The sequence below is a fragment of the Topomyia yanbarensis genome, chromosome 2 (assembly GCF_030247195.1).
Source record: "Topomyia yanbarensis strain Yona2022 chromosome 2, ASM3024719v1, whole genome shotgun sequence".
Classification (NCBI taxonomy): Eukaryota; Metazoa; Arthropoda; class Insecta; order Diptera; family Culicidae; genus Topomyia; species Topomyia yanbarensis.
The window spans coordinates 378,804,761-378,817,745 of record NC_080671.1 but is presented as its reverse complement, the minus strand read 5'-3'; the positions used below and the strand labels follow the sequence as shown (position 1 = coordinate 378,817,745).

Genomic DNA, 12,985 nt, shown 5'->3' with positions numbered 1-12,985 from the left:
ATATTCATATATGGCACATTTGACAGATCCTGATAAAAAAGACACTTCCCATCTGGAACATGGCATTTGTTTCAAAATGCTGTAGTTGGCTTATTTGGACAAAAAGTAGTAGTAAATTTTCTTGAAATGTAATTTCATAATACTACTACTTATATCTATAGTCCTTACGCCAAGAAGCAACAATAAAAATGTCACGGACGTAAGAATAGTTCGGATCATGCAAAAATCGGACCAATATTCTATTCATATCGCTTTTACATATATTTGGTCGGTGTTAAGTCAAACCGAACTATGTACCATTGTACGAATTTCGAGAAAAACGAGTTCAAAGTTTGAATCGCTGCATTCTTCACGAAATGAAACTATGTCATAATTCTTGCTTATGGTAACATTCTCTAAATTTGGCAAATGTAAAATGTAATTGAATATGTTCTTGATCCTATGTTACGATTATCTCACTTTTTGATATTTTGCTAATTAGTCCGATCTGACCTAACACTGACCATTCTATTTTGTTCTTACTGTGTCATATGCAGCTTTTCATCCTTTGTTTTTTATTTTGAACCAATAACAAAAATCAGATATATTTTCTCTTACCAAGATTTTCGGTAATCTCCCAGAGGTGGTCACATCCCGGACAACTCCGCTCACCATACCACACCCAAATCAGACAGCACATTTACGTAGACTCTAACCAGCGCAATATCGATTTTATTCCGGATTCTGAAAATGAAAATATTTTAATCCCAAACGTAGGAGAAAACGAAACATTGCGTTTCATCTTTGACAAAACTGCTAGTATTATAGGATTAAATCAAACAAATTACGAAAAAATCATCAGAACTGCAATCTCGACCTTTCATTTACAAACACTCTGGAAGATTTCTGTGCGTATCTGAATTTTTAGCTCCTGTGTGGAAACATGAAGCCTTTCATACTGCTATGGAATTTTTTTTATTCATCCATTAAAATCAAGAACCCAACGACTATGACTTTGAGGAAGTCTTTGAATACCATAAAACCAACTATGGCAATATCGGACGGAAGGTAGGTAATGTCGACAGTTAGGAATGAAGCAAATATTTTAACCGCCCTGGATGTATTTTACAAAATAATTTTTAGAAATTTTTCATGAAGAGATTTTTTCATTTTTCATTAAGAAGAAAAGACGACTACCGTAGCATACTATTTGGTATAACAGGCAAATTAAAAATTTGAAAAATGGGAAACAAAAACCCACAAGAAAAATCAAAATAATGAGCGCTTGGAACAATATCTCGACATTTGCGACAAACTAAATAAGACCATAGATTCTGCACTTGCGGATTATAACTCAAAACCTGAACAGTAGATTAAATCTAACCCAAAGAATTTATGAGTTTTTTTTTGGACTTCACTCTAACTTTAAGGGGCCACAGTTAATTCTACAAAACCAACAAGTTGCAGGTAGTTGTAGCTAATATTTACAAAGCTGTTGAAAAAATGCCTAACAAACATTTAGCAATCGAAAAATCAATCGGATCTAGTAAGACTTTTAACTTAGCCATTTTTAAAATAGTATTTATATTGTACAACTACTAACAATAATGTATTGTGTTTTTGTGCATGTCACTTGGAAGAGAACAGAATGATGCATTATTAAAGAACATACCTTCAATGTGAGAGTCCATTTTCTTAACTATTCATTGGCGCAATACTGAAGTTTTAAAGAAACAATTTTTTCTGACTCAAACTTGCATTAGACTTGACGTTTCCGGCAGCTGTCGGTAAAAATTTAACAGTTCACAGAGTCATCTGTGCTGAACTGACATCATCATATGGTGCATTGGGTATGTAAATGATGTAAAAAAAATCAACAGCTTCATTTTTCGACTTTTGGCCAGTTTTTCGAGATTTTTGACCACTGTGCGTGGTATCAAAATGCCTCCTACAGGTACAGTTTTTTTTTTATTTTGATTATAGAGGTTTTAACCTTAAGGTCACTCACCTCTTCGGGTAAGAAAAATCTTTTAATGGGTTGGGATCCTAACCCAGGTGAGCTGCGTACAAGGCAGTCGATTTACCAACTACGCTATGCACTCCCCCTCCTACAGCTAAATGCGAAAAAATGCAATTCAAGTTTTACTTGAAAACGACAAACACCGAATGTTGTGATTATCTTAGGAAGTCAGACACTAGCAAAAGGTTAAAGAATTAGGGATTTAGGAGTTACATTAGATTCCAAGTTAAAATTAATTGATCTTTATAACACAATTATTGCAAAGCTAACAACATGCTCAGTCTTATAAAACGTTTTAGCTATCATTTTGTAGATCCGTATACAATCAAAACATTATATATTGCTTATGTTTGGGCGATATTGGAATATTGCAGCATTATTTGGTGCCCCTTTTCAAGCACACATAAAGAACGAATAGTACAAAAACAATTCATATTATTTGCCCTTCGTAAACTAGGCTGGACAGCATTTCCTCTGCCATCTTATGAAGTACTGAATGCTTATCAATATACAAATATTGAAGGAACGTCGTGAATTTGCAATGCTTTCGTTCATTAATAGTATCGTTTCGCATCGTATTGATTCAGCCGAAATTTTATTCGAATTGATCTTTTATGTATTTTATGTACATTTTAACGACATTCAATTAGCTAGAGATTACTGGGTAGGGAAAGCTATGAAAATTAGAGCCATAGTACTCAAGTGAGAGCAAGGATGTGAAGTAAACAGATCGGAAAACTAGAAGTGGCAGGGTCATTAGAACAGGCCTAATATCGTACGGGCTTAATTTTTGTCTTCTGCTAATGAGGGTCGAGCTTAGGCAGTATAACTACGAATCACCCGAGTTCACTAGCATGTAACCTGGTACAGACAGACAAGTCCATCTTTACCGTGACAACCGTACCGTGTTTCATTTCGTTTTTGACTGTGCGATACACTGCACACACCTTTATTAAAAGTTGTGACGAAATTGTAAAGATTGGTTTACATGGCTAAAAATTAGGGATTTTAACTAATTTTTGGTCACTCGATGGTGAATCCATTTCTGCTATCAGTTTCGAAATTCAATAATTCTTTTTTTATTATTTTTATGTAAACCCATTTGAAGGTGATTATCGTTAAAGGGTTAATAAAATCATTCTTCTTGCCGAATAACTTAAAACTACTCCAATGGGCTTTGTAGTTCTTGAGATACCGCCATTTGAAGTTCGAAGGTATGGATAATTCGTTTGAATTGATTTGAACAGAAATTCTCGAAATCACTTGCTCCACATTGATTTTTGGAGTTTTGTCATACGTCGTGCCACTCATTCAAACTTGGGTGCAATCGGTCTATCTCTTTTTAGCACTACACCGGTATAGCATCCGAAAAAAAAACAAAAATGCTATTAGTTTCAACAATACCTGGACAACATCGCTCGCCGAAAAGGTAACGGAAAAAAACAGAAAGCAAAAATCAATCTAAATGTATTATGCGAGAAATTGAAATGAATTGAAAGTTTATTTGAGTTGCTGAATGACACACTGAATCAAAAGATTATCGATGAATTGGCAAACTTTACCTTGGACTTTTTAATTTTTTTATTGGCATTGCTTCGTTGACAGATGTTTTCTGAGTTAAAAAGTGAATTGATAATTATTGCGACACTTTCAAGTTTGCGTATTTTTGACATACGTGACCGAAGTTAACAAAATTTTGCTCAGTTTCTCAAGAGTGTATTGTTTACATCCGTGTGAAGCCGCCTTAGGAAATCAGGAATCAGTAGCGACTCAAATGTCTTTTCATCATTTCCTTTGGTGAAGCAGTAGGGTTAGGGGTAGGGAAAGTAACGACACAACATTTAAAACAGAGCATTCTGCACCCCCGGAAAGATGATGAACGATCTGGGTGCTACAATAGCAGGAAAAAAACTTCCAACCCCTGGAGGGATTTAGAATTTTTATTTAAACAGTGAACGGACATATCAACACCCCCGAGAGGATATTGAGATAGCAGAACGACATCACCCCCGAAGAAATACTGTCATTCAAATACGGTTTAAACTGAAGCTCTTTATTACACTGGGTTTGGAACAATAGTATATCCTTGAGTTTCAGCTCTTTGTACAAAGGTTAATCTATATATGGAGCACCAAATATCCGGATACGCAATTGCATTACTGCAGGGCAGTCACATATCAAATGATCCACAATTGGATTCACAAAGATCACACAAATGATACTCAGCACGCTGAATAGTAGCCATATGATGATTGAGTTTGCAATGTCCAGTCCTGACTAGAATACTACAATTGGTCGGCGTTAAGTCAGACCGGACTAAGTGACAAAATATTGATTTCGAGAAAAACGAGTTTAAAATTTGAATCGTAGCATCCTTTACATTATAATTGAAAATTAATTTTTGTCATAATTCTTGATTATTGTTACATATTCCAAATCTGGCAAAAGTCGAATGTAGCTGACGAAATTTCTTATCCAGTGACATCATTATCTCATTTTTTGATGTTTTGCGACTTAGTCCGGTCTGACTTAACACCGACCAATTGTGCTTGGAAAAATGCAGCAAATTCTTTGATATAGATCGGGCTCATATCCGGCAGATACCCATGGAAGGTAGATAGCATTTGAAATGTAAAGTTCTTCGACTTAAGTTCGACATGCGTTTACTAATTTCGATCTCGAATCTGTCGAGCTGAGTTCTTTCAAGGCAGCCTGACTGTCAGAGCAAAAATAGATTCTTTCACCGCAAATTTCCTGTTGAAGTGCCGATTGTATGCCACGCAGAATCGCGAAGAATTCTGCTTGGAATACGGTACAGTGTCTACCAAGCGAATGAGACTGGTTAAATCTCATTTCACGACAATCGGCCCTCCAACAAAGATCGGTCAGTAAACCAACTACATGTTCTTCAAGTTGTCGCTCCATCCATTCCTCGCGAAGAGGAATTCTCACATTGAAAGATCTAAAAGGAAAACTATATATGAGTGCAAGGTCACTGCGGCCCCAAATGGTCCCAAGTAACCATTTGGGGCCGCAGTCTGGTGTGGCTAGTTGCACGATCTATTGGGTTACTGTTCCAAAGTCCAGTAACCTTAAGACGGTATGCACGAAAAAGTGCTTCTTGTTCCAGAAACACATATAGTGGCTTTATGTTCAATAGTGCCTCTAGAGCATGTACTTGGGTTTGAGTCATCAAGATTTGCCGAAAGCTCGTCATTGGCCAAAGACCATGCATGCTTTCCTGAAATCGATGTGAGCTGTCCAATTAAATTTTGAGTCAAGAATTACCTCAACATATTGAACTTGATCTGCGACAATCATTTCAGAATCAAAGAACTGCAATGCTCCGATTGTAATCCTTCGTTGCGTGAAAAGCACCATTGATGTTTTTGGATTAACTGATAGTTCATCAAGAAGACACCATTGCTCAACAACACATAAGGCTTGTTGCATCATATCAAAAAGTGTTTTAATGCAAATACCGGTGATTATATGATAATCATCGATGAAACTAAATGTCGGAAACCCTAGATCATTAAGTTTCCTCAACAAGCCATCGGCGGCAAGGTTCCATAGAAGTTGTGACAGCTCGCCATCTTGGGAATATCCGCAGACACTCAGTTTCCTACTTGTCTTAAAGATGAGCACATGTGTCGGTTGCTAAGCATTGCACTAATCCAGCTCGTGATATATGAAGGTACTCCATAACCTCGCGCTTCCAAAATGAATTCGAAAGACACATTGTCAAAAGCCCCATCAATATCGAGAAAAATTCCTAAACCTGTTAAAAACTACAAGGGGCAGCCCTATGGGGTTGCACGAATTGTAGACGTAGGACTATACTACTTAATGTAAAATATTTATTTTCTTAGTACTTAGTGTGTGGGAAAATACACCCGGACCGGTGAAGAAAAATCAAATTTTAGACAATATAACCACATCTCATGTATAGACCAAGCTTTCTAGTTGCTCTCAAACAGGTCCTAAAAGTTCAAACACCCATGGATAACCCCAAGTTTGTAGATGTGTTTCGATGCCACAGGATTGTAAAATGGTTAATATTACGTCATGAAAATTCAATTCTTCCACGACAATTTTTTTTGCCTGCGAAATGCTCTGTGTGCATGCAAAGCTCATGATTTGCTGGGATATCAGCATTGATCGGAAAATGCTTTCCAACGCTGCGCATTGCATACATACAGGACATTTTGCAGGTCACCAGAAGCTGTTCATTTTACCCCCGCCACATGTTCATTTACCCACTCACTAGAAACATGCCTCATTTTTGACATGTTTAGAAATCAAGAATCATGTTTGAAAAAATGTGTTTATGACGAAGTATTTTTACCAGATATGTACAAAACGTATCTAACAAGAAACATATAAGGTGATCGTAATATCTCATTCACTTATTAGTTAGAAAATAATGACTTTGCTTAACGTGTTCATTTTACCGCCAGTTCCCCTACCTACCAACACATTCGCCCCAAACATTGAACCCAAGCGCACAATGCAAAATGAGTCAAGGCTGATGATGATGGGAAGAGCGAAAGAGACAACCAGTACCACCACGACACTATTAGCGCATTTCACCAAAATTCCACGCGGCCTTTCCCGATTGAAAGGAACGGCCGCGCTTTGCCCATCTGTCATAATATCGTGATTTTGCATAGCGAAAGACTGAATGATAACACATTTTGTTCCAAAAAACAGCCCTGCGTTATGCAACACTTTGTGCAGGTTGAATATACCAGTTGCAATTGGTGCCAAATTCACCAAGTTCCGTAAAATTCCTTTTAAGGTTGGACAGAGAATGCGCAAAATTCGCAAACGAAAAAAGCAGTTTTTTTCCACACCGTATGTCAGATCTTCATAAAAATCAATCAGCGTATGTAGAATGTTGTTACAGTACTGCTGATTGATTTTTATGAAGATCTGACATACGGTGTGGAAAAAACTGCTTTTTTCGTTTGCGAATTTTACCCTTTCTCTGTCCAACCTTAAATTACAGAATTGATTAAATTGCTTAAATGAGCTAAACTAATTAATGAAATCCTGTTTTAAAAACTGTCCTTGCGTTTAAACCAAAATGGGAAGTTCATTACGAGCACTACATTACATAATTTCAAGTGCAAATAGCAAATACATGTACTAGTTAAACCAAAAATTTACTGGCAACGTTACAGCGGCATTTAGGAAGCAGTTGGAGCGGTCGCCTGTTGGACGGCATAGGGTCCACAGCCAGTGTAACGGACTTCTAACTCAGCTACACTGGCTGTAAAAAACACAGCGCAGTGATCTGCTTCGCCAGCCGTTCAACAGGCAACTAAGCGTGTCTGGCCAAGTCCGTTCTTTAAATAGTCGATGATGACGTCATTCATAGAAGCGTAGCGCGCTAGGTGCACAAATCTGTCGTGCCGGATTTGGGAAGCGCTACCATCTGTGTGTAAATGCGCGATATTTTGACTAGGTTGTACATTATTTAAATTTTTAATGCCATGATATTAAAAATCTTTGAGTTTATCTATTGGAATCTATTCTTAAAAGTATTTCGGGGCGATATGAACAAAAAATTTGAAAATGTATCGTTAGATGGTTGAATTATATGCGTTTAAAATTGGACCACTTTTCATTACATACAATTTTAGTAGAATTTGCAAAGTGCACCCCCATATCGAAAACAAAGACGTAGTCCTACGTCAAAAGCTCAGTTCTGAAGTCGCATTGAGAAAACTAATGCGTATACATCATTCGACCGTTTCAAATGTTTTTCAAAGGTTCCGGGAACGGATGACAGTGGACCACAATTCAGGAGATGGACAATCGACAACAAAGCGCAAAAAAATAAAACGAGAGAGCACTGATTGCTCATTTCAAGTGGAATTCGAAAATTTCGACGCAAGGCTTGGCCAAAAAACTTGAAGGCAAAGATACGATGCGGATCAAAAACGTACAAGAATTTCCCAAATTGCAACGTACGTCAGCAGTGTTGCCAGAATGCGAGCCCGAAAACTCGTCATTGCTACGTCATTGAAAATGAGACCTGCATCAAAGCAAATTTTAAGCAGTTACCGGGACAGGGATATTTCACGGTTATGGACAAGCTTGATGTGTATGGCTGTTTTAAATCGAAGAAGCTATCGAAATTGGCAGGCCGTATGCACTTGTGGCACAAATAAACCATAAATGCTAAAATTTAACAAAACTGTGTGCCTCCGATCGAGACAACTCGATCGAAAACCTTCGTTTTGGTTTTATGTCATTACTCCAAACCGTGCAGGAGTGGTATGCAGCTAATTCTGTGGATTTGGTGCTCGGACCCACTATCTGTTCTGAACCACGTCTCAACAAAAAAGTTGGGACATGATGAAGCGCGAACTTCGGATGATCAGAGGACGGGCAACGGATGAAAGGAAATGATGAGAAAAATATAAAAACTAAGAAAATCGTATTGGAAACAGTTGTATTGAAAACGTCAATCGCCAATGTCGGCCATTTCACTCAAATTTATTCGGAAATTCAACCGAGGTATGTATACTGAAATAAGTACATACACAAAACTACTGGTTTTACTTGGTTGGTTGGTACTTTGGTTTTATCTAGATAATTGTACACAATACACAACTCAATCTAAAGTGTCGCAATAATTGACGACTCCACCCTTAATGTCGAGTATGTTTTTTGTAAGTCTCTCTCAACACATTTTTTTTTTTTTTGATTTTTTCTGTACATTTCTCAACGCCAACGTGTCGTCGATCAATGATCTTTCGTTGCGCTCGCGTGCTATCCCAAATATTGCTCTTGGCATAACAGCAAATAAATTCAGTTTCCACTCTATTTTTTGTTATCGTCATCATATATAAACGAGTGGGCTGGAATTGGTTTGGCACGCCAAAAAGAAACATTTTTTTAAACGAACACAATTTCTCACCAGTTGACAAACGTGCTTATTTGAGAAATACGACGACGGTCCGGTTGATGAATACGATTGAATCATTGATTTTCCCTTTTTTACACTTTTGGACTGGCGTGACCACGAAAAAGGCGACATTTTCTCCCCCACGCCGAGTTGCATCCACGCACGTTACAACAAGCAAGTTTCTACGAAAGGAAATCTTGACGGCTTATGGACACCGTGGACGGTACCAGGTTGCGACTCGAGGTTCACAGACCAAACTTGAAACGTGAAAAGCGAGTAGGATGGCACGGTGTAGAACTCAATTTGGGATCACTTGATTGCTGTCGTAGGAGTACAGAGAATGTGCTGGTTCAAATCTGGCAACAGTTGCATACATTGAAGGTTTTGCGCTGCCTACATGGTATAATTACATTTAAGCATGGCTAAATCCAACAATTCATACCAATGAATTCAGTAGTGGAAATATATTATTATACGGAATTTTCTAACAGGATCATAAATTTTAAACATAGAGGAATTTTAAATTGGGTTTGTATATACACCAAACTGGAATACATATTTGAATTGGAAATAGGTTTTGTCATAAAACCTTTCGAACGAATCTCATTTATTTTGCTGCATAAAAATATTTCAATCGAACTCCATCCAATTTAAATCGCAAATCAGACTAACGTACATTTCCTTTTGTTTTTATTGTCCTATTCTAGGGTGACGCTCCGGAAACCGCCTCCAATGACACACCGGTACCCACCAAGTGCGTCTGGTGTCAGCAGATGCTGGCCACGGCCGACCATCCGAAGCTGCTCGAGTGTCTGCACGTGTCATGCGATCCTTGCCTGAAGCAGAAATTTTCCGATCTGCCCCACAATGCACCGGTGCTGTTTTGTCCGGTGTGCAAGATGGAATCCCGGATGGAGTTCATCATTGACAATGTGTTCCTAAGTGAAAACACCGCGGATGACAATCCGGGCAGCGTGGAGTCCACCAAGGATATGATCAAATGTAGCAGTTGCAGTGACGATGCGATTGCCACGTCCTGGTGCGTCGAGTGTGCCGAGTTTATCTGTGATAGCTGTGTGCAGGCACATCAGCGGCTAAAAATTACCAAGGAGCACACGATCAAACCGAAGGAGGCCGCCTGCAGCGAAACTCCCGGCAGCAGTGGGCTGTCCGGGAAGAACATCATGTGTCACATACATTCACAGGTACGTGTGGGCCCTGGGCCACCGCAGCCCTACGTGGTTGGTGAACGCTGCATATTGGTTGGTTTTGGTTTGCGAGCTATACGTGATTTTTCAGAACAGAAAAGAGAGAGAGGCTGAATTTGTGGGTTTGGAGCGAAGTGGTAGCAGTGCTGTGGTCGCAGTTAATGTAGATGGAACGTGGGTCTAGATAATGTTGTTCAATTTTGTTTATAAGCTAGACGTGTCTCAGACAAGGCTGCTAATCTGGATCGGATCTGCTACTTCACGTCCGGTGCCGAAATAAGAAGCAGTTAACTGCACAAGTTCACACATTTTGTTAGCGAAATATTGGTTCATTGAACAAGAAATGTGTTTGGTTATCATATCGGTTGTCTTTGTGGATGGTAAAAATCGTTTTCGTATATTCAATAATATATTCCATTCGTTTCAGCAAATGACTAGAACCAGCGGTACAGTCATCATATTTTTATATATTTCATGCAGACAACAGCTCGCAGAAACCAACCACTGTACACTAATTGGTCTAGACTTTAATGGAATGAGGTAGCCAAATCATTTAAAATTCAAATTTCATGATGAAAACAAACACATACACTGAAACAAAGTGTTGCAAATGAAGCGGTACCTGAAACGATACAATAATATCAATACTGATCAATAATAAGTAAGGCTCCTCTCGTTACCGGTGCGCGATAGGTCGGTTTAAATAGAATAGACATAAGGATGGTAGACATACTCACCTTAGGTGCACGTTAGATATAATGTACGATAGGCATAATGGACGATTGGCATGGTTACTCATGATGGATGATAGGAATAATTCACAAAAAAATTGAATAATCCAACTTTTTTTACATTTTAACGACATTCAATTAGCTAGAGATTACTGAGTAGGGAGAGTACTCAAGTGAGAGCAAGGATGCGATTTTTTTTTTAAATTTTAGTTAGAGGTTTCAACCTTAGGGGTAATCGCCTCTTTTTTCTGGTTAAGAAAATCTAAAAAGCATAACTTCACAAATTAATTACAGCGTGGCTGATATAAAGCGTTAAATATTCAGAAGGTTATTACTTTTTTGCGTTTAATTTTTTTATTCGTTGTCCAATCCATTCATTTTGTTTCGGCATGTCCATTTATTACCTTGATTATCGCCCTAACATAGCCTAAACGAAGAGCAAAAGGTTGAACGTGATCTACCAGAGTTTGGCTCATTCAAAACAATAGTAGGGTGGATGTACCAATAGTCGCATATTTAAGGAAAACTTTTGCTAAAAAATCGATGAATAGACATTAAACAAAAGCTTTCATCCCTGCTTCATAGGAAAAATATAAAGATGGTTTAATAACCAATTTATGTATTCAAAACCGCTTGTACCACTATAGAGGAATTCCACGAAGACCCGTCCGAAAATCTTTAAAATCGTGACGGACCATCTTAGATTCCAATGAAACTTTACACGTTTCACCGTCATGCAAGACTAAATATTTTCCACAGGTAATAAGATTATTTTGACTCAAGAGCAACTTTTCAAAAGGGCGTAAATGTTTCTACGTGTATGAATTTCAAATTTTTTTTGTTCGATTACTGTATTTTATACAGCAAAACTATCTGAGAACAAGTTACAGGGAATGAATACTTCTGTCCGAAAAAAATATATACTGAAAAAAATGTGTCATTTTTCAAAAAAACAAAAATTTATGATAAAAATTTAAATTGCGAAAAAAACCATTTTTGTAAATTTTTTATATTTTGTTATCAAAAATCTAAAGAGAAAAGAAACATTTTGCATGTGATTGCATGATGGAGAAAAAACCGGTAAAAAAGTTTTCCTAACAATAACTTCGTACATGTTTTTAAATTTCATACTAATTGACATACAAAATTGTAATTTTATTACAGAATATAATTCTAAGCACCATTTAAAATCAAAATGCATTTAACAAAAATCTTCCAAAATGCGATAGTTTTCGAGATATTTGAAATTTTTCTACTTCAAAAACAATTAATTCGTGTAATTATGCTCTTTTTAAAAGTTATTCGCGTTACCCCATCAAAAAATATCAAAAATTTAATGTTTATCGTTTTAAAGACGTAAAAGCAACCTTTTTAGTGTATTTGGATCATGGAGAAGCTTTCAATAAAAAAGTTTTCCTAACAACTTTTGACATTTTTTTATAATTCTTACTATTTGCAGTCAAAAATACAATTTTCTTTTTGAATATTTAGTGGATGGTTGGTATCTTAGTTAGGCGTATAACCCACTACTGCAACTATTGGTACACCTCAACTATAGGAACACCCACCCTAATAGGTTTTTTCATCATTCCAATACCAGTGTATTTTCTACTTCTTGCTCTACTCTCTCAGATAGTCTTTTAGAGAGACAGGCTCTGAAGATCCTTACGAAGTACCTTCTGTTGATAAATCTGGCAGTTTTAGGATCGTATCATTCGATGTCTAATTCATCGACCGAGGTCAGAAATTAGGTCACCGTTTTTTATGTTATTTATAAACCACACCGTTTTCAAACAGCTATAACTTTTGTTTTCGGCAAAATTCGCTTACAAAAATAAGTAAGGCTAATTGCAAATTGCATCAAAGGAAAAACGCTGTAGATTACCTAGTGGACCGATCCTTTTCAAACTATCGGGACAATCAAATATAGCCCATTAGTAAACTTTTGGCATATTCGTTTAATTCAACTCCAAGACCATAACCGTACGCTCGCACTTTACTCTTAAGGGGGGTAAGGGTTCCAGAAAGAAAAAAACACTTTTTTGTGAATTTTTTCATAACTTTGGGTGAAGCGAATTGACCAAAACTTTTGTGTAGTATTATGCATCATTTCAATAACATTCTGTAA

General features: G+C 37.3%; 1 protein-coding gene across 5 annotated transcripts in view; it reads left to right on the top strand.

Annotated features, from left to right (window-relative positions):
- The window catches only part of LOC131684650 (transcription intermediary factor 1-alpha), a 124,433-nt gene that overhangs the window by 89,245 nt on the left and 22,203 nt on the right, over positions 1-12,985 (top strand). For all 5 annotated transcript variants that reach the window (XM_058967711.1, XM_058967710.1, XM_058967709.1 and 2 more), the window contains exon 2: positions 9,626-10,123. In XM_058967711.1, coding sequence (XP_058823694.1) covers positions 9,626-10,123 — 498 coding nt within the window. The remainder of the gene's footprint in view (positions 1-9,625; positions 10,124-12,985) is intronic.